We start from the raw sequence: 22,422 nt of genomic DNA, 5'->3' as shown, positions 1-22,422 counted from the left end.
ATTTGGGGCGGGCCGTCTTCCTGACTCCAGCCCAGCTCCCCAGCCACATGGACGCGCCCCTCCTGATGCTTCTAGGAGAACCCTGGGGGTCTCGTCCAGCCTAGAGGGGCTGGCCGGTCGTTTCTCAAGGCCGAGGCCCAAGCTAAACAAGCTACAAGCTCAGAGAACTGAGCCGAGCGCAGAGGGAGACAGCTAACCTCAAGGCCGCACCGAAGCCGACTCTTTTTTCTGGGACACACACCCACTTCCGGCTCCTCAGCCAATCAAAAAGAGTCTCTAGTCTCCCAGGGGTCAGCATAGCGGAAGTAGTTTCTGAGGAACAATGCGCATGCTCCCCAGCCCCCGCCCCCGCCTCGGCCCGGAGGAAGTTGCGTCACGGGGCAAAAAAACGGTTGTCTTCGGTGCCTGCGTAAGAGCGGCGTCGGCTGCGGTTACCTTCTTCTGCCGGGCGGATGGACGGGCGCCCTGCGGCCTTGGGCAGCGGCAACAGCAGCGCAGAGGGTAATGAGCCTTCTTTAACGGTGTTTCTGTGGAGAAAACGTGTCTGTGTTTGACGCCGAATCGTTTGACTGTGCCGAGGTCGGGGGTGGGGAGGACTTTCCATCCGGGTCTTCGGGAGTGGCTGCGGGGGCTGCTGAGGCAGTCTGGACTTGGGAGAGATGGCTGCAGGGGCAATTGATGGAGGCATCTTTGGGGGGCATGGTTGCGGGGGCTGCTGGGGCAGTGGATGGAGAGCCCCTCCTGCGTGTGAGGCCCCGGGCTGCAGGTTGTTGGTTGTGGCAGCTTGTGCGTAGGGGATGCCCAGCCCGCAGCAGGACTGGGGGTCGGGCGGTGCCGGACTCGGGTCCTGGCGCGCCCCGCCTCTCGGGGCTGTCCGGGCTTGCCCCGCGGGGGGCACTCGGGGGGCAGTGCGTGACCTTGGCGTCCCCGAAGTCCGAGCGCAGACGGAAGGGAGCCCCTTCCTGCAGGGGTGTGCCTGGCTGGTGGTCCCAGGTGACGTTGGGAGAGGCTTGGACACCCCGGGGTGGGTCAGACGCCCCGCCGGGCCCTGGGGGGATGGTGCCGAGGCTGTCAGGCAGGAGGTTGCTGGTAGATTCGCCGGTCTTTGTGTGAGGGCATGGTGCCATTCTCTGGAACAGCAGGGCAGAGGCGGCCGAATGTGGGCGTTGCAGTTTTGCCAGCAGGGCAGGCTAGAGACGTGCTGGGGAGTTGGGATCCCTAGAGAGGGCTGGGGTCTGACGGCATCCCGAGACCTGCCTTTCCACCATGGCGGGGGCTGGTGGCCCCAGGAGGGCATCTGAGTACCCTGTGGGCGCTGTTAAGGCCACAGGTCAAGTTGGGGAGACTTGACCTCTCTCAGCCTCCGACTCCTGTAAAGTGCGGGCATTAATAGCCCTCCTCCCCCCTTGTTGTGAGAATAAAATGAGATAATGTTTGTAAAGCGCTTTGCAAACCTTTAAATGCCGTATAAATGTTAGCTATCATCATTATCTGATTGGGTGCTTATGTTATTAGTGCATGGGAGCTGAGCTTTTGTCTTATTTCCCTTAATGGTCTTCCCTAGGTAGGGGCCTCGAGTCCATTGCCTTTCTCCCAGATGCCTTCATTTGTTTGTTAAATGACTGAGTGACTTCATTCTCAAAGGGCTGACTGCACAAGACTCCAGTCTGGAACCAGGGAAACTGGAGCCCGGGGTAATGGCAGCCCAGCAAGAACACATTTGAAAGGAGGGGATTCTGATTTCCTGGTACCCCCACTGCTCTTCTTTAGAAAATAGCTAGAAATGAAGCTCTGAGAATTATGAACTCCCCTGGTACTCCTCTCCATCCTTTCCCTGGAGCAGCAGAGAAAGGACCCAAGTTGCTCAGGTGGGTTCGGCGCTCGATGTTTATTTTCTTTTTCTGCAGTTTTCCTGAGCTGTTACTCTTGGGGAGGGCTGGGGGCAGGAGCAGGGTGACGGACCCTTGCTGTGGATCTGGGCCCAAGAGGAAAGACTGGGTGTTTTGGGCCCTCCCTGAGCTTGGGGAGACATTAGCATAGGCTGTAGAAGGTTCATAGGAGACACCTTAGAGGGCCTCTGGCTTAACCACTTCATTTTTAAAAATAATCTGTTATGGAATTTTTCTTAACTATTTAAAAAAATATTTATCAATCTTTAAATTTTCCACAATGTACAGTTCCTTAATGAATTCCCCTCTCCCGGCAAAGGGAGCTGTCCCGTATAACAAAGAGGGGAAATGGTAGAGATCAGCTGAAACGACAAACCATTGAAAGATTCTGATGTTCTCTGCTGCCTTTCATACCTATAGATCCCCACCGAAGCAAAGAAGGAGGGTAGGGGCTGTTGCAAGAGTTTTCTGTGTCCTTGCTGGCCACTGCACAAATATGCCAGCACAGGATACAGACAGACACTGTACTTTATCCACTCAAGAGTGCCACATGCACCATCACTAGGTGTTGATGGACATGTGGGTCTTAGTTCCACAGGTGACACATATCAAGTCTCTCCTGAGCTACAGGACCCAGAGAGCAGAACAAAAGGGAAGTTTTTTACAAAGCACCTTTGGGCAAGATCTGATAGGACACCTAGTAGGCAGTGAATAGAGCACTGGGCTTGGGGTCAGGAAGACTTGTCTTTCTGAGTTCAAATCTGGCCTCAGTTGCCTCCTAGCTGGGTGACCTTGGGCAAGTCACTTAGCCCTGTTTGCCTCAGTCTTCTCATCTGTAAAGTGAGCAGGAGAAGGAAATGGCAAATCACTCCAGTATCTCTGCCAAGAAAAACCCCCAGTGGAGTCATAGAGAGTCTGACACGACTGAAAGTAACTGAACTGCCCAATTAGATGAGTTAAAGGGAAGGGACAACTCCAGGAACTAGTCAAAGACTTATGAATTTTTTTTAGTAGTGGTGGATAGTGGGGTGCCAAAGGAGGCACATTCAGTACAAGGCCAAGAGGCATCACTCAGGTGAAAACAAAGTATACTAGCAAATATGGAACAAGGTGGAGTCAGTTATGTTCCCCCCATCCCCTTTTGACAGTGACTTTCCTTCTCTGTGGCCCAGCCTGCTCATTAGAATTCTGCAGCATTCATTTCTCTTCTTGTTGTTGTAGTCACTTCCCGATTTTGCTGGTCTGTCTGCAATCTGTCAGTCAGTCAATAAGGATTTATTAAGCATTTGTTATTGTCTATGCACTGGGGATACATAGAAAGGCAGAACTAGCGCCTACCTCAAGGAAATCACATTCTGATGGACATTGGGCAAAAATAACTAGGTAGGTCTGGGATTCATGTTACAGAGTAGATGGAAGGTGAACATTCCCTGTGGGGAAAAGGGTAAGAGGGGAATTGGGAAAGGCCTTCTCTAAAAGGTGGGCAGTCAGCTGAGTGTTACAGAGATTCTGGGGGCTGAAATGAGTGGGGAGAGCATCGCCAGGGTGCACCACCTGGAGGTGGAAGGCAGAATGGGTTGTGCCAGGAACCTCAACAAGGGTGATGGGGCTGGATTGTAGACTGAGGCAGAGATCAAAGTCTCCTGGAAAGGTAAATTCACGTGACATCTGGGCAGGTAGCTTGACTTCAGCATCCACAGGTGTCTAGTATGTGGTAAAGTCTGGTCAAGCTGGAAAGGCTTTGAGTGATGTTCTGTATGTTTGTGATCTGCAGACCAGCCTCCCCTCCTCCTCACTAGAGAACCATAGGGGATGAAGATTTTAACCACAACTATCCTTAGGAAGACTGCCTGCTGAGTCACAGAGGGGTCAAGATTAAGTTGGTGAAGGGAATACTCATGGTGATGAAATAAAAATCATTGTGGGCTGTGTAGATGTACATTCTGTATCTCGTGATGCCATGTCCTGTAGGTTTTTTTTACATTTATTTGCCCAGGCCAATTATTTCCTTGGTGAGGGAAACTCTATCCATTGATGCATATTGGCCACCCTGTTGAATTAGACATGCATGCTCCTCTGTTGCTGGCGTTCTTAGTTCCTAGGGACCGGAGAGGTTAATAAGATAAATAGTAAGCCAAGGCCATAGAGCTGAAGAGCCAAAGACCTTCAGCCGCTGATGTCCTGACCTTAAGGCTGGCCCTGTCTACACTGTGCAGTACTGTTAGCTTGTATAATATCATTTATGTAATCGCATGCTGTATCACATTGATTGTGTTCTGCTGCTTTGGGGAAAAACCAGACTAGAAAGGTAGGAAGGGAGCTCTTTGGTTAAGGCCTTTACATACCAAATAGGACCCTTTAGTGAACCCTGACGGTAATAGGGGTGACTGGACTCGGGCAAGTAGTGATGTGACTGTTTATTCTGGGATGAGGTGATGAAGCTTAAACCAGATTGGTAGCTATTGTGAGTGGAGGGAAGGTGACGTAGAGTTGCTGTGGAGCCTGATCTCCTGAGCCCTAGTCTCCTGTCATCGTCTGCCTGTTAACGTTTCACACTAGGTGTCTGGAGGGTGTCACAGACTCCCTGTGGCCAAAGCAGAGCTCAGGGTCTCTCCCCACAAATTCTCTCTTCTTCTGATCTTCCTGATCTCTGTGGTAGGCACTGCCATCCTCCCAATCACCCAGATTTCCAACATAGGTATCTTGTTCAACCCCTCATTGTTGTTCACCCCTTATTTCCAGGTTTTTTTGGCCTCAAATCATGTCCTTTTTATTTTCATAACATGTCTTGTTTTTGTCCTTTTTTGTACATATACCAGGTCCCTATCTTCCCAGTTCAGGCCCTCATCACCTCTCCCCTGGACTAACGTTCAGGTCTGTCACTCCTGACCCCACAAATTACAGTGATTCCGTATTTCCCCTGCTTTTGACTCTGTGGTCCCCCTTCACATCCTGTCTTTGACTTACCTTTCCAGTCTTATTGATTATTACTGCCTTTGTGCATGCTATGGTCAAGCCAAACTCACCTCCCTGCTGGTCCCTGAACAGGACACTGTCTCTCCTTCCTGGGCTGCATTCCCTTCTGCTTCTTAGGCCCTTCAGCTCCAATTTGGCCTTTTTGGATTTCCCCCATGGGTATTTGTGTGCGATGTACATGCCGTCTCTCCCATTGAGTGAGGCACAGCTTGTTTCACTTTTGTCTTGGTATCTCTGTCACCCAGCACAGTCCCTGACACATATCCATCACATCCATCCTTTCTTTGCCCTTCCTTCCGTCTTTTTTCTCTCCTGTTGAGGGGCTGGTGAGCTCACCTGCTCGACACCCCTTTGGTCTCTACTGGAGCTACACCCTCCTCCACCAGCAGAGGGTACCCGGGCTTTGCTTTCCCTCCACTACACTGCCATCTTTGGGGGTGGGGTGGGGGGGGGTGTTGCACTTCCCTACCTTCACCCTCTTCTTCAAAGAGGGCCTGGGTACCTCCCACTCTCTTCACATGACCACAGATTTATAGTTAGAAGGGACTGAAGAGGTGCTGTGGTCCAGCTCTTTCATTTTACAGGCGAGGAGACTGAGGCCAAAAATTTGAACCCATATCCTCTTGTTCCAAGTACAGCCAGTTCTCTATTCTCAACAGGTCCTTTCTGTAGGAGGCCCTGGGCTGGCAGCCTCTGCCATGTGCTAGCAGCACCCTGGGTTTCCATGATGGAGAATAATCATGCTTCCCTCCTGTCACCAGGATGCTGGGTCAGTGGCATCTTTCTGATATGTGGCTCAGGCTCTGCCCCCTGGGTCAGGTTGGCCTCCAGCTTGTATCTCAGAAGCTTTTCCCAGCAAATAGAGCCCAGTGACAGCTCATCTCTTGCTCTTCCTCCTGACCCACCTTATTCTGTCCTCGTCCTCCAGGACCAGGTAGGCCCCTTTCAGCCTGTGTGAGAATATGGAGGAGGCAGATGTGGCCCTTGGCTTAGGAAGGCTGGTGTGAAGGGCTCTACTTCCCCAAGCTTTTGCTGAGATTTTTCTTCTGCTGCCTTTGAAGAGTTTCTATTGGGAGATGTGCAGTATGGGAAAAAGATGGAAATAAAATTGAGGGAGAATGAGTGAGCCATCCTAGCCACGGGGAGCAGGCTGGGGTGCACGAGTGGCCAGAGGGTGGGCAGGGTCATTTGCTCAACAGAGCTGAAACTCAGGCCTAGAGTAGGAAGGACATAAGCGTGTATCAAGTACTAGGCACAATGCTTAGCACTTTATAAACATCTCATTTGGAAAGGCAACCCTGTGAGGTGGCGGCAGCGTTTCAGCTATGTCTGACTCTGTGATCCTGTTTGGGAGTTGTTTTTGTTTTAATATTATGTAAATATTTTTATTCTTCTGTGTCTGTCTTCTGTCTGCCTCCACATTTCTTCAAGTACTCTTCTGCAGCTACCCCCCCCCCCCCCCGCCGGTAATAGATATATCATATTTTGGAAAACTTCAAAGGTACAGATTTATAGAGGTGAGTTTGTAACGGTTTCCATTCCAGGTTTCAGTAAGTTTGTAGAAAGGAACATGCACTCTCCTTAGATTTTCTGCTTGTCTTCAGTTTTTCCTGTGGCAGTACACTTGTCTAGCCAAATGACTATGTTCTGTACTTATTCATTGGCCCTTCTGTACTGGACAGTTTGTCTCCCTATTTGCAGTAGCGAGGAGTGTGTCCTCCATACCCCTCCTGCCATCAAATCGAAGCTATTTCTCTAAGAGCAGCTGTCATCACTCTGGGACAGCTGTCTCTTTGGGAGTGTCATACATGTAGCTGCTATATATAGTATAACTAGGGAGAAATGACAGAAATGTGGTGGGATACTGAGCCTATTCTCTGCACCCTTAGTCGAGTTCCATTTATTATCTTCCAGAAAACTAGGACATCTTTCCATTGACATTGCACTTACAGTTGTGCACATGAAGGCATCTTCTTGATGTAGATACTGGAGTGGTTTGCCATCTCCTTCTCCAGCTCACTTTACAGATGAGGAAACTGAGGCAAACAGGGTTAAGTGACTTGCTCAGGCTCACACAACTAGTAAATGTTGCACTTGAACTCAGGTCTTCCTGACCCCAGGGCTGGCACTCTATCCACTGTGCCACCTAGCTAGGTGCTATAATTATCCCTAAGAAACTGAGGCAAACAAAGATTAAGTGACTTAGCCAGGATCATCTAACTAATAAGTGTCTCAGACTGATTTGAACTCAAGTCTTCCTTTTCCAGCACAGTATTCTGTCCACTGCACCCCCTAATTGCCTCTAACTGTTGCAGAATGCCTCCTGGGACTATGTAGGGAGAAGGTCTGGAACACAGATGGATTTCAGAGTCCTTTAGACTGGCAGCTTTTTAGAGGTCTTGTCAGCTGGTGAGTTGAAGGGAAGACAGTTCTCTCCTTACACAAAATTCACTTGTTGTAAGGGAACCCCCTGCCCCCAAAAGGGTTCTGGACACAACTCCCTTTCTTACTACGTTACCCAGCCAGGGAAAGAGGGGAGAGTAGTGGGAGGTTTCCATTTTAGTAAATGGTCACAGGCAGGCCAAGCAATCAGATGTAGAAGAGAAAGTGTCTTGGACAATTCATCATATAAATAATAGCTGTACTTTATAAGCAAACTTGGAAGCCATCCCATTCCACTAGGGTGCCTTTCTTCTTACACCTCCTCCAATATTAACTGTTGTCGTTTTTTGTCATCTTTGAAACCTCAGAGTTGTTTTGATTTGTATTTCTCTGTTATTAGTGATTTTTTTTCATGTAGTTGTGAATACTTTGCATTTCTTCTTTTGAGAACTGTTTGTTGTTCACATCCTTTGACCATTGGTTGATGTTCGTTCTTTGTTTTTGAAGAGGACCAGTGACATCATGGGTAATGTCTTGACTTGCATGTGAATTGGATTGAAGTGAGGCAGAGTTGCACCAAGTCGTTGGCCTCACTTCTCTTTGAGAGTCCTGGAAGTCTAGTGGCAAGACAGAAATTAGGATGGCTGCTATGGCTGGGGTTGTAGTGGATGCCATTGGTGTCTTTGGTGTCTGACTAAGCTCTAAGGGCTTCATAGCACCTGCTTCAACTGGTCTTTGTGGCCGTTGGAACAAATTGTCCTTATCTGTCCATTCCACCGGGGAAGTCTTCACAAGCTTGGGGTAGACATCCCCCTAACTCACTGGTGGGTCTGAGACCCCTCTCAACCTGGTTTAGCCTGTCTGAGGCTGACATGGTCATGGCCATTAGTTTTATGTGCGAGCACGTGCACACACGCACACAACGTATCAATCGTTTACATATCTTGAATACCAAACCCTTATCAAAGAAATTTTATACAAAGATGTTTTTTTGCATTCAACCACTTCCTTTCTTATCCTTGATGTATTAACATTGTCTTTGCAGAAGCATTTCAGTTTCAGGTAATCAGAGTTATCGCTTATCTTTTGTAATTGCCCAGGTAAGAATGCATCTCTTACCAATAGCTGAGAGGTATGTGATGTTTCTTTTCTAACTTTTTTGTAGTATGATCTTTTATGTTGAGGTCACCTATCTGTTTAGAATGTATTGTGGAGTAAATTTTATTTTATTTTCAAATGAAAATTTATCTTCTTCCCCTCCTACCTTCTATTGAGAAAGCAAGAAAAAGAAAACCTCTTATACAAATATGTATAATCAAGCAAAGCAAATTCCTGTGTTGGCTGTGTGTGGAAAAGGCATGTTTGCTCTGTCCTCTGAGTTCATCCTCTCTCTGTGGGGGAAGGGCAGTGTGCTTCATCGAGGGCCCTTTGAAATTTTAGGTGGTCATTGTATTAAGTTCCCAAGCCTTGCTGTTTAGAAGGGGCTTCTGGTACACGATCTAAAACCTGTTCTTCTACACTGTACACTACACAAGGTGACTGACAAGATAGGACTTGCCATACACAACATCCTCTTCCCAGATGTTTGAAAGACTTAACTTTCTTCTTAAAAGCTCAGATTCTGGGAGCCTCATCAGGAGTCAGCTAGGCAGGTATGCTCTGCTCATACAAACAGTACCTCACTGTAAGAGTTTGAGAAGTCCCACAGCTCTCCCTGGCTCTGGAGGGCTTTCAGAGATGGGTGATGCTGGACCTGTACTGGTTTTCTCTGAGTTATAATCCGAATTTAGCCAGCACCATGTAACTGTTGCAGAGCAATAGTAATACTTTATTCCAACTTTTAGGCACAAATCTCTAAGAAAACCATTTTATTTAAACATTGTAAATTCATTCATTTCAAGTTTATGAGAGAAGGGTTCAAACTGGCATGCTACTCTTCTCTTCCTCTCCTTCCCTCTCCCCCTCCCCTCCCCCCCCCGCCCCCATCACCATTCAGATGTCCGAGGATGATTTGAGGAAACATACGTAGGAATCTTGAACAAGAAAAGTGTGTTAATATGTTAAAATACCATTTTGTGTTAACATGCTAGAACAGTAGTCACTATTCAAGCCCTTCCTTGAATGCTGCCCCCAGTGTTTTCCTGGAGTAATTCAGGGGACCTCCTCTATCTGATCAATACCTTAATCCCTTCTGAATGGAGAAGAGGATACTTTCCCTAGGTGAGTCACAGACTAATCACTTTAGGGCATGGGGAAAGCAATGGTTTTAATTATTTTTAAAGTAATAAATTGTTGTCTTTTTTTTTTTTTTAACATCACCACAATTGCCCCTAGTAAATCTCCCACTCCCAGACAACTATCTTATATGACAGTTTTTAATAGAACAAAAGAAGAAGGAAAAAAAATCAACAAAACTGGCATATCGAAAATGTCTGAAAATGTGTGCTGTGTACCTCACTGGTGGCTCCCCTACCTCTGAGAAGGGTGGGAGGGTCACTTTTTATTTTGAGCCAGCCTTGTTCTTTGTAATTTTGTAGCTTACAGTTTTTATTTCTTTTGGTGGTTCTTTCCATTACATTGTTGTAGTCACAGTGTAGGTTTTTTTTTTTTTAAGCCCTACTTACTCCACTCTGCATAATTTCAGGGAGATCTTTCCATGTTTTTCTGTATTCATTATATTTGTTATTTCTTATACCACAGTAATATTCTATTAAGTGTTAGCAGGTAAGTGGTGCAGTGTAGAGTATTGGGCCTGGAGTCAGGAAGCCCTGAGTTCAAATTCTGCTTCAGACACTTAATAGCGGTGTGACCCTGGGCAAATCATCTAATCTCTGTTTGCCTCAGCTTCTTCAGCTGTAAAATGGGGATAATTAATGGTACCCACCTCCCAGGGTTGTTGTGAGGGTCAAAGGAGATATTTGTAAAGTGTTTAGCAGAGTGCCTATCATTGTTATTACTTTCATGTTCCACAGTTTAGTTAGCCATTCTCCATTCAGTGGGCACTGACTTTGTTTCTAATTCTTTGCTATCTCAAAAGGTACTACTCTAAATATTTTAATGAATAGGGGAACTTCTTACCAGTAGTATCCCTGGAGTATAAGCCTTGTGATAGAGTCTCTGTGCCAGAGGATATGGACATTTTAGTCACTTCATTTGCACAATTTCAAATTACTTTCCAAAAGGGTTGCATTTATTCACATCTTCAATCAGTAAATGTTTATTAAGTGCTTGCTATGTGCCGGGCACCGCACTAAGTACTCGGGATACAAAGAAAGGTAAAAAAAAAAATAGTCACTGCTCTCAAGGAGCTGACAGTCTAATAGAGAAGAAAATATGCAAATAACTATGTACAAACAAGCAATATGCAGGATAAATTTGAAATAATCAACAGAGGGAAGGCACTAGACAAAAGGGACTTGGGAAAACCTCTCTTTAGAAGGTGGGATTTTAGCTGGACTTGAAGGGAGCCAGAAGCAGAGATGAAGAAGCAGAGCATTCCAGATATGGGGATACTCGGTGGAAATGCCTGGAGGGAGACCATTGCCACTGGATCACAGAGTATGTGGAGAGGGGAGGGGTAGTGTAAGATCCAAGAAGACTGGAAAGGTTGGGCGTGGGCAGGGTTATAAAGGACTCTGAATGCCAAGCAGGATTTCATATTTAATCCTGGAGGGGATAGGGAGCCACTGAAGTTTTTTGAAAGGGAGGTAGGTTTGACTGCTGAATAGAGGATGGACTGCTGGGGGTAGAGACCTGAAGCAGTGAGAGCAGCCAGCAGGCTATTGCAGCAGGATGGCCATGAGGTGATGAGGGCTTATATGTGGGGGAGGCAAATGTCAGAGGAAAGATGGGGCATATGGGAGAGATGTTACAAGGTTAAAAGTGACAGGCCTTGGTAACAGATTGTATATGGGAGGAGTGAGAGGGAGTGAGGAGTCAAGGGTGACCCCTAGCTCATGCTCAGCATCCTGGGTGAATGGGAGGTTAGTGGTACCCTTGACAGTAATAGGGAAGTTAACAGGGAGGGAGATTTGGGGAGAAAGTCAGTGAGTTCAGTTTTGGTCATTTTGTATTTAAGATGTCAATAGGACATCCATTTGTAGACATCCAATAGGCATATAGAGATTTAAGACCAGAACTCGGGAGAAAGGTTAGGGCTGGATAAGTAGAGTTGAGAATCTTCGGCATAGAGATGGTAAATGAGTCCATGGGAGCTGATGAGAACCACCAATGAAATAGTATACAGGGAGAAGAGAAGCAGGCCCAGGACAGCCTGGTGGGACACCTGCAGTTAGCAAAATGACCCAAATGAAGGTCTGGCAAAGGAGACTGAGAAGGAATGGTCAGATAGGAAAGAGTATCATGAAAACCTAGTGAGAAAAGAGTGGTTGACAATGTCAGTCTGCAAAGAAAGGGGGAGGAGTTAAGAGATCATTAGTAACTTTGGAGACAGGTTTCAGTTGCATGATAAGGTTAGGAGCCAGACTATGAAGAATTAGGAGAATGAAAGGAAGGAAAGCAGCAGAGGCCCCTCTTGTAGATGGCTTTTCTCAAGGAGAAGGCAGAAGATAGGGATGGATGCACCAACTGAGGGCTTTTTGAGGACGAAGAAATGTGGGGTATGTCTGTAAGTAGCAGACAGAGATTGAGGTTTAGTGAGAGAGTGGGAACGATAGAGGAGGCAATATACTAGAGAAGACAGGATGGAGTGGGATCATGTGTGCATAGATTGGGGTTTGCTTTGGCCAGAAGAAGGGTCACCTCTTCACGTCACACAGGGTGAAGGAAGAGATAGCGGGGAAAGACTGCTGGGTGATATGAAATGAGGAGGAGGAGAGAAGAGGGACCTTACAGGGAATGGTGTCAATTTTTTGGTAAAATATGAGGCAGGTTCTCAACTGAGAGGGTGGAGGGTGGGGACAGATGAAAAGGTCTGGAAGAGCTGCCGTGGACAGTGGGAGAGTGCATTGATAAGGGAGCTAGGGTAGGAGCTGAGCAGCAGTGAGAGCCCAGTTCAAGTTGTGTAACAAACTGGAGTGGACCCAATCAGAATGATTGCGTGATGGTTTTTTAAAGCTTCATTCATCAGCATGCATAGGGGTGAAGGTAGCAGACAATGGGAGTAACCTGAGGAGGGCTAAAGGTAGCTGACAGTGGGAGTGATCTCAGGCCAAGGCTTGGCTGGGCAAGCTGGATGACCCAATAAGGGGAACAGAGACTTGGGAGAAGAGGAGAGTGTAGAGTTGGCCTGTCTGGTTCAGCAAGGGGTCAGGCTAGGGAAAGGAGGAGAGCATAGCTAGAGCTGGGAAAGAGCCCAGGGGTGGAGGGATTGGAGGTCACAGTGCAGATGAAGAACAGAATTTTATTAGTAGTTATTTGGAGCATTTTAAAATATGGTCTTTGATTTGCAATTTTTTATCTTATAACCCCTTGTACATCCCTCCATAGCTGTGAAAAGTATATGATCTGCTTCTTTTAATCTTTTTGTGGTATAATTTTTATAATTAAGATCATGTATCGATTTAGAATATATTGTGGAGTATGGTCTAAACAAGTAACTTGTAAGACAGTGATTTTAACATGACAAGAGATACCTTTGCTCAGTTTGCTTTCCCTCCGAATTCCATTTCCCTAAGAAAAGCCTTTTGTTCTTGGCCTTATACACACTTTGAAACAGAGAAGTCTGGAAAAGATTTTTAGGCTAGATGAAATATTAAGATATAATATTTTTTAGAAAAATCACAAAGGAGATTTTTAATATTATTCCACAGTGTGCTTCCTTCTTCTGAGTAGCCATTTCAGTTTCATTTTCTCATTCCCAGTGTCCTTTCTCAAGGATGAGAAATAGGGACATTCATACTTTATATTAATGTCTTTCAGACTTGGAACCTAGGACTGAGACCACAAAGTCAACTTCAAAAGAGAATATTCCAGGAGAAGAGTCATTCCCGGTGGTGAAAGTTGAAAGACCTGGAGGGGCTGACTTTTGCTACTCCACTTTGGGGGAAGGTATAGATAGTGAGAGCCAGAAAAGGAGGGAGCAAATAAAGGAAGAGAGTGAGGTGAGGCAGTTAACTAAACCTCTGAAGAGTCACATTGGAGCTAAAAGTGATAAATATAGTGAATACGGGAGAACCTTCAATCAGTGCTCAAACCTCACTGAAGATCAGAAAATCCAGGCTGATGTGAAGCCTTATAAATGTTGTGACTGCGGGCAAGCATTCACTAAAAACGCAGGACTTACTCGACACCAGAGGATTCACACTGGAGAGAAACCTTACGCGTGTAGTAAATGTGGAAAAGCCTTCAGACAAGTGTCAGACCTTGTTAAGCACCAGAGGATTCATACTGGAGAGACTCCTTACAAATGTAATGAGTGTGAGAAAGCCTTTATCTCTAACTCTGAATTTCATAGGCACAAGAGGACTCATACTGGACAGAAGCCTTACAAATGTCAAGAATGTGGAAAAGCATTCATTGAAAGTTCAGACTTTGTTAAGCATCAGAGAATTCATACTGGAGAGAAGCCATATATCTGCAAGGACTGTGGGAAAGCCTTCATTGAGAGCTCTTCCCTTGTTAAGCACCAGAGGATTCATACTGGAGAGAAGCCTTACATCTGTAAGGAATGTAGGAAAGCATTCACTCAGAAGTCCCACCTGGCACTACATCAGATCATCCATGCTGGAGAGAAGCCTTACCCATGTAATGAATGTGGGAGAGCCTTCACTGAAAGCTCTGCTCTTGCTAAGCACAAGAGAATTCATGCTGGTGAGAAGCCCTATGAATGTAACAACTGTAGGAAAGCCTTCACTCGAAAGTTCAACCTGATCCTACACCAAAGGATGCATACTGGTGAGAAGCCTTATGAATGTAAGGAATGTGGGAAAGCCTTCATTGACACCTCAATCCTTGTTAAGCACCAGAGGATTCATACTGGAGAGAAGCCTTATAAGTGTGATGAATGTGGGAAGGCCTTCAATCAAAAGTCCCACTTGATCCTACATCGGAGGATCCACACTGGAGAGAAGCCGCATAAATGTAATGAATGTGGGAGTGCTTTCACGCAGAGATCAACCCTTGTTAAGCACCAGAGAACTCATACTGGAGAGAAGCCTTATAAATGTGTTGAGTGTGGGAAAGCTTTCACTAGAAAGGGCCCCCTGATCAGACATCAAAAGGTGCATGCTGGAAAAAAGACTTAGAAAGAATGTGGGAATGCCTTCACTAAAAATTCAGACTTGGTTCAGCAGCAGAGTGGTTGTTCTTTATAAATGTAATGAAAATAGGGGAAGCATTCACTCAGAGGTACCCTTTGGTACTACATCAGAGGATAGGTACTAGAGAGTATATATAAATGTAATGAATGTCAGCATTCATTCACAATTTAAACCTTATTGTATATCAGAGAATTCATACTGTATGGACTGCTTGTCACTATAATGAAAATATTTAGAATTCAGCTTTTAATGCACATCATAGAATTTAAAGAGAAACTATAAATATAACAAATATGGTAAGACCTTGGATCATTAACCATCAGAGGATTCATAATAGAAGATAGCCTTATAAATGAAATGAATTAGGGAAAGATTTCATACTCTACTAAACAACAGCTGACCCATGCTATAGAGAAGCCTTAAATATAATGTGTGTAGCAAAACCTTCTGTACCAGTTTAAACATTAGAAAACTTAAGATAGGAATGAATAAAAAAGCATTTGAGCTCACTAGGTACCCTGCCCCTGATTTAAGTGCTGGGTATGCAAATAAATTTCAAGATGGTCCCTTCTTTAAAGGAGCTCATGCTCTAATTGAGGAAGACAGTGCATGTAGAAGAATTGAGCTGCAGTGAGGTTGGAAAGGCCTAGAGGTCCAATCGGTCCAGTTAAATGTACAGTGGCAAGGCCAAAGAGTCTTTCTGCCCAATAGAGCCTACTCACCGTCATTAGAAATGGGAAGAGAGGTCTAAGGGTCAGAGTAGAGAGGGCATTCTGTGTTTTCTCTAGAGGGAATTGTTGGAGGTAGAGATTCAGAGTCTGTCTAGGAGAGGCTAAGGGTGAGGGAGCATCAGCAGAAAAGTTGGGGGAGTGTTTGTGTGAGGAAGGGAAAACTCGGTCCGGGTGGGCCCCCAGGAACTTCAGGATGAGGTCTGATGCTTCTTGCCGGTGGAGGGAGTCATACTGGTGTAAGTTCACAGAAATGTAGTAAATAGTTTGAAAGTTTTCTCATACGGTATAGCTAGATAGTGCCCAGTAGATACCAGTTAGTGCGTCAATGAATCTTGTGGAATAGGTGCTTGTATTCAGATTAACACTATTTGAATCCCTAATTATGTAAAATGTGGAGTTGATTCCAGTGGAAATATGAAGTACATATTTAAATCATGAGACCACTTCACAGGATTCATTATTTGTAGTAATTGGGTCTTGGTTGTACAAACTTTACCTAATATCAGAGGATTCATAATTGAGGAAAAACTAGCCATTTCAAATTTAGTCTAACCATAATGTGTATCCATTAATATTTTTCTTGTAATTTTTTTGATTCGTTGTATAATTCATTTTCATTTAATGAAAGACTTTAAAACATCCACTTTTGTTATAATTAATAAATTCAGTTTGACTGCTGACATTTTCTTCTTATTGATGTTGCTTGGAGAGAATGAAATCAGGCCTAGTCTTCCATGTACATGGGTACCAGAATTACATTTTCTGATTATACTCGTTCCTCCTTACGTCTGATGACCCATTCCTGTCTTTCATCCTCACAGTTACTTTCCATCAGGAAAGTTCTCTTGAAGGAGATGACTCCTCCTTAGCTGAGCCTTCAGTGGAGCAAGAGATTGAACGAGTTGGATCTCTGGAGGGAGAACATTCTAGTCATGGGGGACAGCAGGGAGACAGGAGATGAGATATGGTTGCTGGGGAACAAGTACATCGTTTCAATGGGAATATAGAATGTGGGAAGGGGAATAATGTGAAATTAATCTGGAGAGCTTGGGAGGAGCCAGAGTGTGATAGATTCTAATGCCAAACAAGGAAAGTGTTTGTTTATCCTAAAGGCGGTAGAGAGCCAACGACAGGCAATGTTCCTATAATACCACTTGACTTAACCATCATATCACATGACAGGCCCCCTATTACATCACCCAAAATGCCCAAATTGTTATCCACCTTCCCTAACTCAGACTGTGCCATGACTTCAACCACTACATCTCAGCCATCCTCATCATGCTCCCATGACAGCGCCCCCTCACCCCTAAAGACATCACTAGTTATGCCCCCTAGATCTTACATCATCCCTAGTCAGTGGGTTCAGGATCTGGACTCCAGAAATTTCATTGCTGAGTGAAGGACAGAGTCCAGTCACTGTCTGGAATGGTGACAAATCTGTTTCCTTGATTACTCTTCAAGACCTCTTTGAATCTGGTAGCCTCACTCCTGACTCTCAGGGTTGACCTCATCCCCAGTAGCCAGCATCAACTCATTGATAGGATCTTCCCTGGAGGGCTTCCTATGAAAACATTTGGGAGCATGGTAAGAAATCCTGGCATGGGGAGTTCCATCTGACCTGATCTCCAAGTTATATAAGATCCATGCAGATCTCATGACAGAAATCCAAAGGGGAAAATGTTTTATAAGCTCTTCCCCTACATGGATGCAGATTAACCTAGCAGAAATCAAGGTGGATCAGCTCTGTAAAATCTGAGGATTGTAAACAACACCACAACCAGCAGAAGCAGATGGGGCAGCCCTGTCTCTGGTCATCCTTTGTATACTCTTATGATAGAAACAACTCATTTGGGGGGTGGGAGGTACCATCAAGTTGGTATAACTAGTATGTCATGGGATGATGCTATGGGGGACATGAAGAGGGTGATTGAGATGTGGTGGTGGTTGAAGTTATGGCAGAGGGCGAGTTAAAAAAAATGGAGGGGGGAGGTGGTAGATGACAGTTTGAACATTTTTGGTGATGTAATAGTCATGATGATTAAATGAAATGAGGGCATAGGGAAGTCATGGGTAATGTCCTGGGGCAAAGCCCATCAGCCAATGTGGGAGCTAACTACTAATGGGGTAGAGATTTGGCATTTGTCCCTCCCTTCCCTGCCCTTCCCTTTCCCCCAGAGTTCCTAGGGAGGGTCAAGTCCTGGATAGTGGCCAGAAGTGCATTAGGTAGTGGTACAGGGAGATATTTCGTATCACCCCTACTGGGCTACGCACATGAGGAGGTGGTGACCTATTGGCAACTTGCCTGTGTGGGACTCTACCTTGATGAGGATCCCTGACTGTGCAGGGGTGGCTTATCTTTGGGGTAGGCAGGCCTGGTGTTGCTGGTGCTGCTCCCACTCACTGTAATGTGTATGAAGGGATCCTCTGAATTGCAAGGACCATGTAGATCCACCATTTAGATTTCTTATGAAGCGGGGAAGTGAAGCCTGGAATAAAACGCTCTTCATTCTCCTATAGCTACATCTGAAGGGGCCTGTTACATAGCTTTGCGCATTTTGGTATGACTTTTTGTTATCTTTCTGTTTGAGATTCTTTTTTCATTCTGGGTTGTACTCTTCTTTCATCCTCAAGGTCAGAATTGTCCAGTAAAAGCCCTAAAAACAGGCTGGACTCAGGAAGTTTCTTGTTCAGTTTTTCAGTTGCATTTGACTCTATAGACCCCATTTGGGGCTTTCTTGGCAGTGATTCTAGAGCAGTTTGCCATTTCCTGCTCATTTTACAGTTGAGGAAACTGAGGCCCACAGGGTTAAATGACTTGCCCAGGATCCTACAGCTAGTAAGTTTCTGAGGCCTGATTTGAACTCAGGAAGAGTTTTCCTGCCTCCAGGCCCAGCATGCTATCCACTGAGCCACCTAGCTGCTCGTGGACTCAGGAAGTCTTGAGTTCAGACTTGAGTGTTTACCTCAGTTTCCTCAGTTACAAAATGGAGATAATAACAGCATCTACATCTTCAGGTCGTTCTGAGGATCAAATGAGACAATATTTGTAAAGTGCCTGGCACGTCGTAGGCTCTGTATAAATGCTCACTCCCTTCTCCCTTCCTCAAACCATTGAAGTGGGAGAAGGTCCTTTAAAAGGCCTTTGCCATACCATGCAGTCTGCTTTTGGGCCAAGAGTCTATTCTCTCTCCCGTTGGAACTTTGGACTCAGCCTCTTTGTCCCTCAGGGCCCAGCCCTCCAGGCTCCTTCCTACAGGACCCACCTTGGGCTCTGCCTTTGGGTTGGTTGGTTTGAATTGGAAGTGAAGGCTTCACCCCAGTGAAACAGTAAGGCAGTAATAACAATGTAGACGGTAATGGTCAAAATGCCTGTGTGGGTCTGTATCGCAAAGTATATGAGACTCTTCACAGAGAAGGTAGAAGAAGTAAACCATTTATTCAGACACCAGAGAACTATATTCCATAACCAAATGCTCAGCTCTCACAGCCGGTGAGTCCACTTCATCATAACAGCAAGGAACCCAAAACATTCAATATAGAAAATCACAACATGAAGCCTCAACATCCCAAACCGTCTCTGACCCCCCTGCTGGGGTCTTCTCAAAGACAAACTCACAGTACAGCTAAGTCAGCCTCTTCAGTTCTAACAATCAGGAGGGCGGCTATTAGCAGCCACCATCAGCCATATTGTCTTTCTCTCTGTCAGCATTTTCTGTGACATAACTTCCTTTTCCTGTCTGGAAGCTCCTCCCACTGTGTAACTTAGGCTTCCTGTGACATAAGCATGGCCTATTAATGGGTGGGAAAGATCTTCAAATCTAATTTCTTTTTTTTTTTTATTTTTTTTTATTTTTTTTTTCATTTTTTTTTTCAAATCTAATTTCTAATACACCCAGTCATGAGACTTCTCTGAACTGCTCTTACTCCACTGCTTGACAGTGTTTTTAATGAATGTTTTTCATGTTCTTTATACTTATATGGCTTCTTTCTAGTATGAATCCTCTGGTATTTCTCAAAGTTTGAAATTTGAATAAAAGCATTATCAGTCATTACATTTCTGTGGCTGTTTTCTGTTATCTGTTCCCTGATTTGGGTCCAGTGAGACTTTTTGCGTGTGTGTGTGTGAAAACATTTCCTCTTTCATCACATTTATAAGGCTACTTTCCATATGCATCCTCTGATGTTTAACAAGAGCTGACATCTCAATGAGGGTTTTCCCATCTTCATTTAAAAGGCTTCTCTCCAGTCCATTCCATATTGGATCACGTGGTACTTTGGAGTAAACATTTGTTCCGTTTATAAGGCTTCTTTCTAGTAGGAATCATTTGTTATACAAAAGGAATTGAGCTGTCCATGAAAGCTTTCTCACATTCACTTTCCTTAGAAGCCTTCTCTCCAGTCTGTTTGCTCTGATATAGGATCAAACAGATCTTTTGAGGGAAAGCACTTACTGCACCTATGTTTATTGCTTTTATAAGGTTTCTCTCTAGTATGCATCCTCAGTTGCTTAATAAAATATGAATAAATGCTGTGGAACATTTTATACCATTTTATGTCATTTTTGTAATTTCAATAAGACCCAGAGCCTGAATTAATGACGCACTTGAAGAGCCAGGACCCGGGCTTCTTTGTTCTCTCAAGTTTGCTCAGAGAATATCTTCTCTCAACAAGGCCAGATCCGGCTGACCTAAGAACATTCTTTCCCCTGTTAACCATTAAGGGATGAGACCCTGATCCTGAGAGACTACATCGCTTAATATTCTATGGGTATATACTCCAGCTGACCCTTGTCAACACTCTTACTGTATTTACAAATGTATTCCATTGAGGAATATCCTCTTCTTGTATCATGGTTAAACATACATGGGGATCATAAAAGTGAGGTAACACAGGCTTGTTGAGTCCACTAAAAATAATGTATATAAGTTTTCTCATTCCTTTGTTCAGACAGCCAGAGCTTATGCTCTGACTCCTTGTATGTACAAGTAAGCTAGCTTAGCTCTGCTTTAAGGGAAAATAATAAACAACATGGATTTTTCTATCACCTAGCTTGTTTGCCTTCTTCAACCAAACTTATAGGTTTAACAATACATATAGTGTACATATGTGTCTGTATCTACCTGTCTGTCTATCTGTCTATCTATCTATCTATCTATCTATCTATCTATAGTAATGGCTTTCCCACATTAGTTACGTGTATAAGACTTTTCTGGTATGTCCGCACTTATGTATAGTAAGGTTTCAGTCCTGTTTTAAGGCTTTCCCACATTTATTGCACTCATAAGGCTTCTGTCTAGTCTGAATTATCTGATGTACAATAACATTTGAGCATTGAGTAAAGATTTTTTTCACTTTCATTAGAATTATAATTTTTTTCCTTCATTTTGAATCTTACTAAGTTTAGTCTTTTTTGTCTTGTTGCCTTCCAGTAGCAACAATTAACTTCTTTGAATTTTTCTACTTTCACCACCCTTGGAAGATCCTCCTTCTGATGTATACAGTCTTGGAGTTGCTTCTGGGCTCTGATTCCTAGGGTCTGAGTCTGAATCACATTAACTGAAAGTGCAGATGTTTTCAGTTCTCCCAGCTTTGGTGAGGTAGTTGAAAAGGGTTCCCAGGGAAAGGATGCACATGGTGAACACTCTTAAATTTGGCCAGACACTCTGCAAACTCAGTAGGCAAAGGTGAGGGAAGGCTAGTGAGGAAGATCTAAAGAGGTGTGAGGGAGGAACTGATGTATATGGAAGAGGCACCCAAGAAGTAAAGCAAAACCATCTGGGGAGACTGATAGGCAGTCTTTAGAGCAATGGAATAAGAAAACTAACTTGACTGTATGGTGGATTAAGAGAATTTAAGGGCAATGGATAAGATGATGGGTAAACATCAGGAGAGCAGGGCTGGAGGGAAACAATCTAGACTAAGGGCTCAGGGCCTTGTCAGCTAAGAGCCTAGCATTAAAAAAATGGGGTTTGGAATCAAGGCCTAGGTTCAAATCTGAACCTTATTGCTCTCTCCATGACCTTGGGTAAATAACAGACTAAACAAGGAAGAATCAGAAAGAATGGAACTGAATGCCCCAGTGTTCAATCAATTCAAAAACAGACATTCCTTAGAAAGACCAACCTGCTTGGCAAACGTGACCAGAATATTAAACATCATAATGATGGAGTTCGGGCCCAAGCTGAGACCTTCACTCATTACCCCAAAAGAATTTGGGTCCCATTTATTTAGGGTCCCTGGAAACCTCACCTTGAACTTTCCCCTGAGCTCTTGAATTTTCCCACCTCTGTCAAGTCTTTGGCTTTTGCCTGAGGCATCGACCCTTCCCAGTTAACTAACTTCTCTTTCATTGTCTGTACCTGGCTCCATTCTAGACTCCTTCCTATTTAGACCCCAAGTCTCTCTTGGCCATGTGGTCTAGGTTCCTGGTGTTCCTGATGGCCCTTCTCCTTACCTCGCTGTCACCCCAGCCTTATTGGCCACTCCTAGATCCTTCCCACAGTCTTTCTGTGTTAAGGTGCTCAGATTCCTTAGGAGTCTGGCCAATATGGTGGATTTTTAGAATCACATCCGCCCTGACCAGTGTTCTAATAAACCTTGTCTTGGCTGAAAGAAGACTTGGGTCAAATTCATTTGTGCAGGACCTGTGTGTCACTATTTTGGGGTCCCAGCACCCCTAAACCTCAACAGTGCCGTCAAAAAATCAGCAGCATATAATATACCTTTTAAAGCTTTTGGGAGGAGATACATCCTCCATCAAATAGAAGCAATTACAAAAGATAAGATATAATTTTGATTACATGAAGATGAAGAGTCTCTATATTTACACTCTATCTAGGGTAATGGGGTCAAATGGGGAAAAAAGCCTCTGCCTATCAGATACCTCAGAAAAAAGTTTGGTATCCTAGATATATAGAGACGTAAATACGATTGTAATGTGTATATGCATGTGTACATTGTTCAGTCATTTCATTCATGTCTGATTCTTTATGATCCCATTGGGGATTTTCTTGGCAAAGATACTGCAGTGGTTTGCTATTTCTTTCTTCAGCTCATTTTAGAGGAGACTGACATAAATAGGATTAAGTGACTTGCCCAGGGTCATACAGCTAGTAAGTATCTGAGACTGGGTTTGAGCTCAGGTCTTTCTGACTCAAGACCCAGCAGCAGTCCGTCCACTGTGCCACCTAGCAGCCCACATGCATACATATGTGTAGATAT

General features: G+C 44.6%; 1 protein-coding gene across 1 annotated transcript in view; it reads left to right on the top strand.

Moving 5' to 3' along the window:
- Nucleotides 1-383: 383 nt before the first annotated feature.
- LOC118839164 (zinc finger protein 850-like) overlaps nt 384-22,422 on the top strand; it is a 154,718-nt gene continuing 132,679 nt past the window's right edge. The window contains exon 1 of the mRNA XM_036746612.1: nt 384-501. Coding sequence (XP_036602507.1) covers nt 453-501 — 49 coding nt within the window. The 5' untranslated portion in view covers nt 384-452. The remainder of the gene's footprint in view (nt 502-22,422) is intronic.

Source organism: Trichosurus vulpecula, chromosome 2 (assembly GCF_011100635.1).
Source record: "Trichosurus vulpecula isolate mTriVul1 chromosome 2, mTriVul1.pri, whole genome shotgun sequence".
Taxonomy (NCBI): domain Eukaryota; kingdom Metazoa; phylum Chordata; class Mammalia; order Diprotodontia; family Phalangeridae; genus Trichosurus; species Trichosurus vulpecula.
The sequence above is the reverse complement of the archived record's forward strand: the minus strand, read 5'-3'. Positions and strand labels throughout refer to the sequence as shown.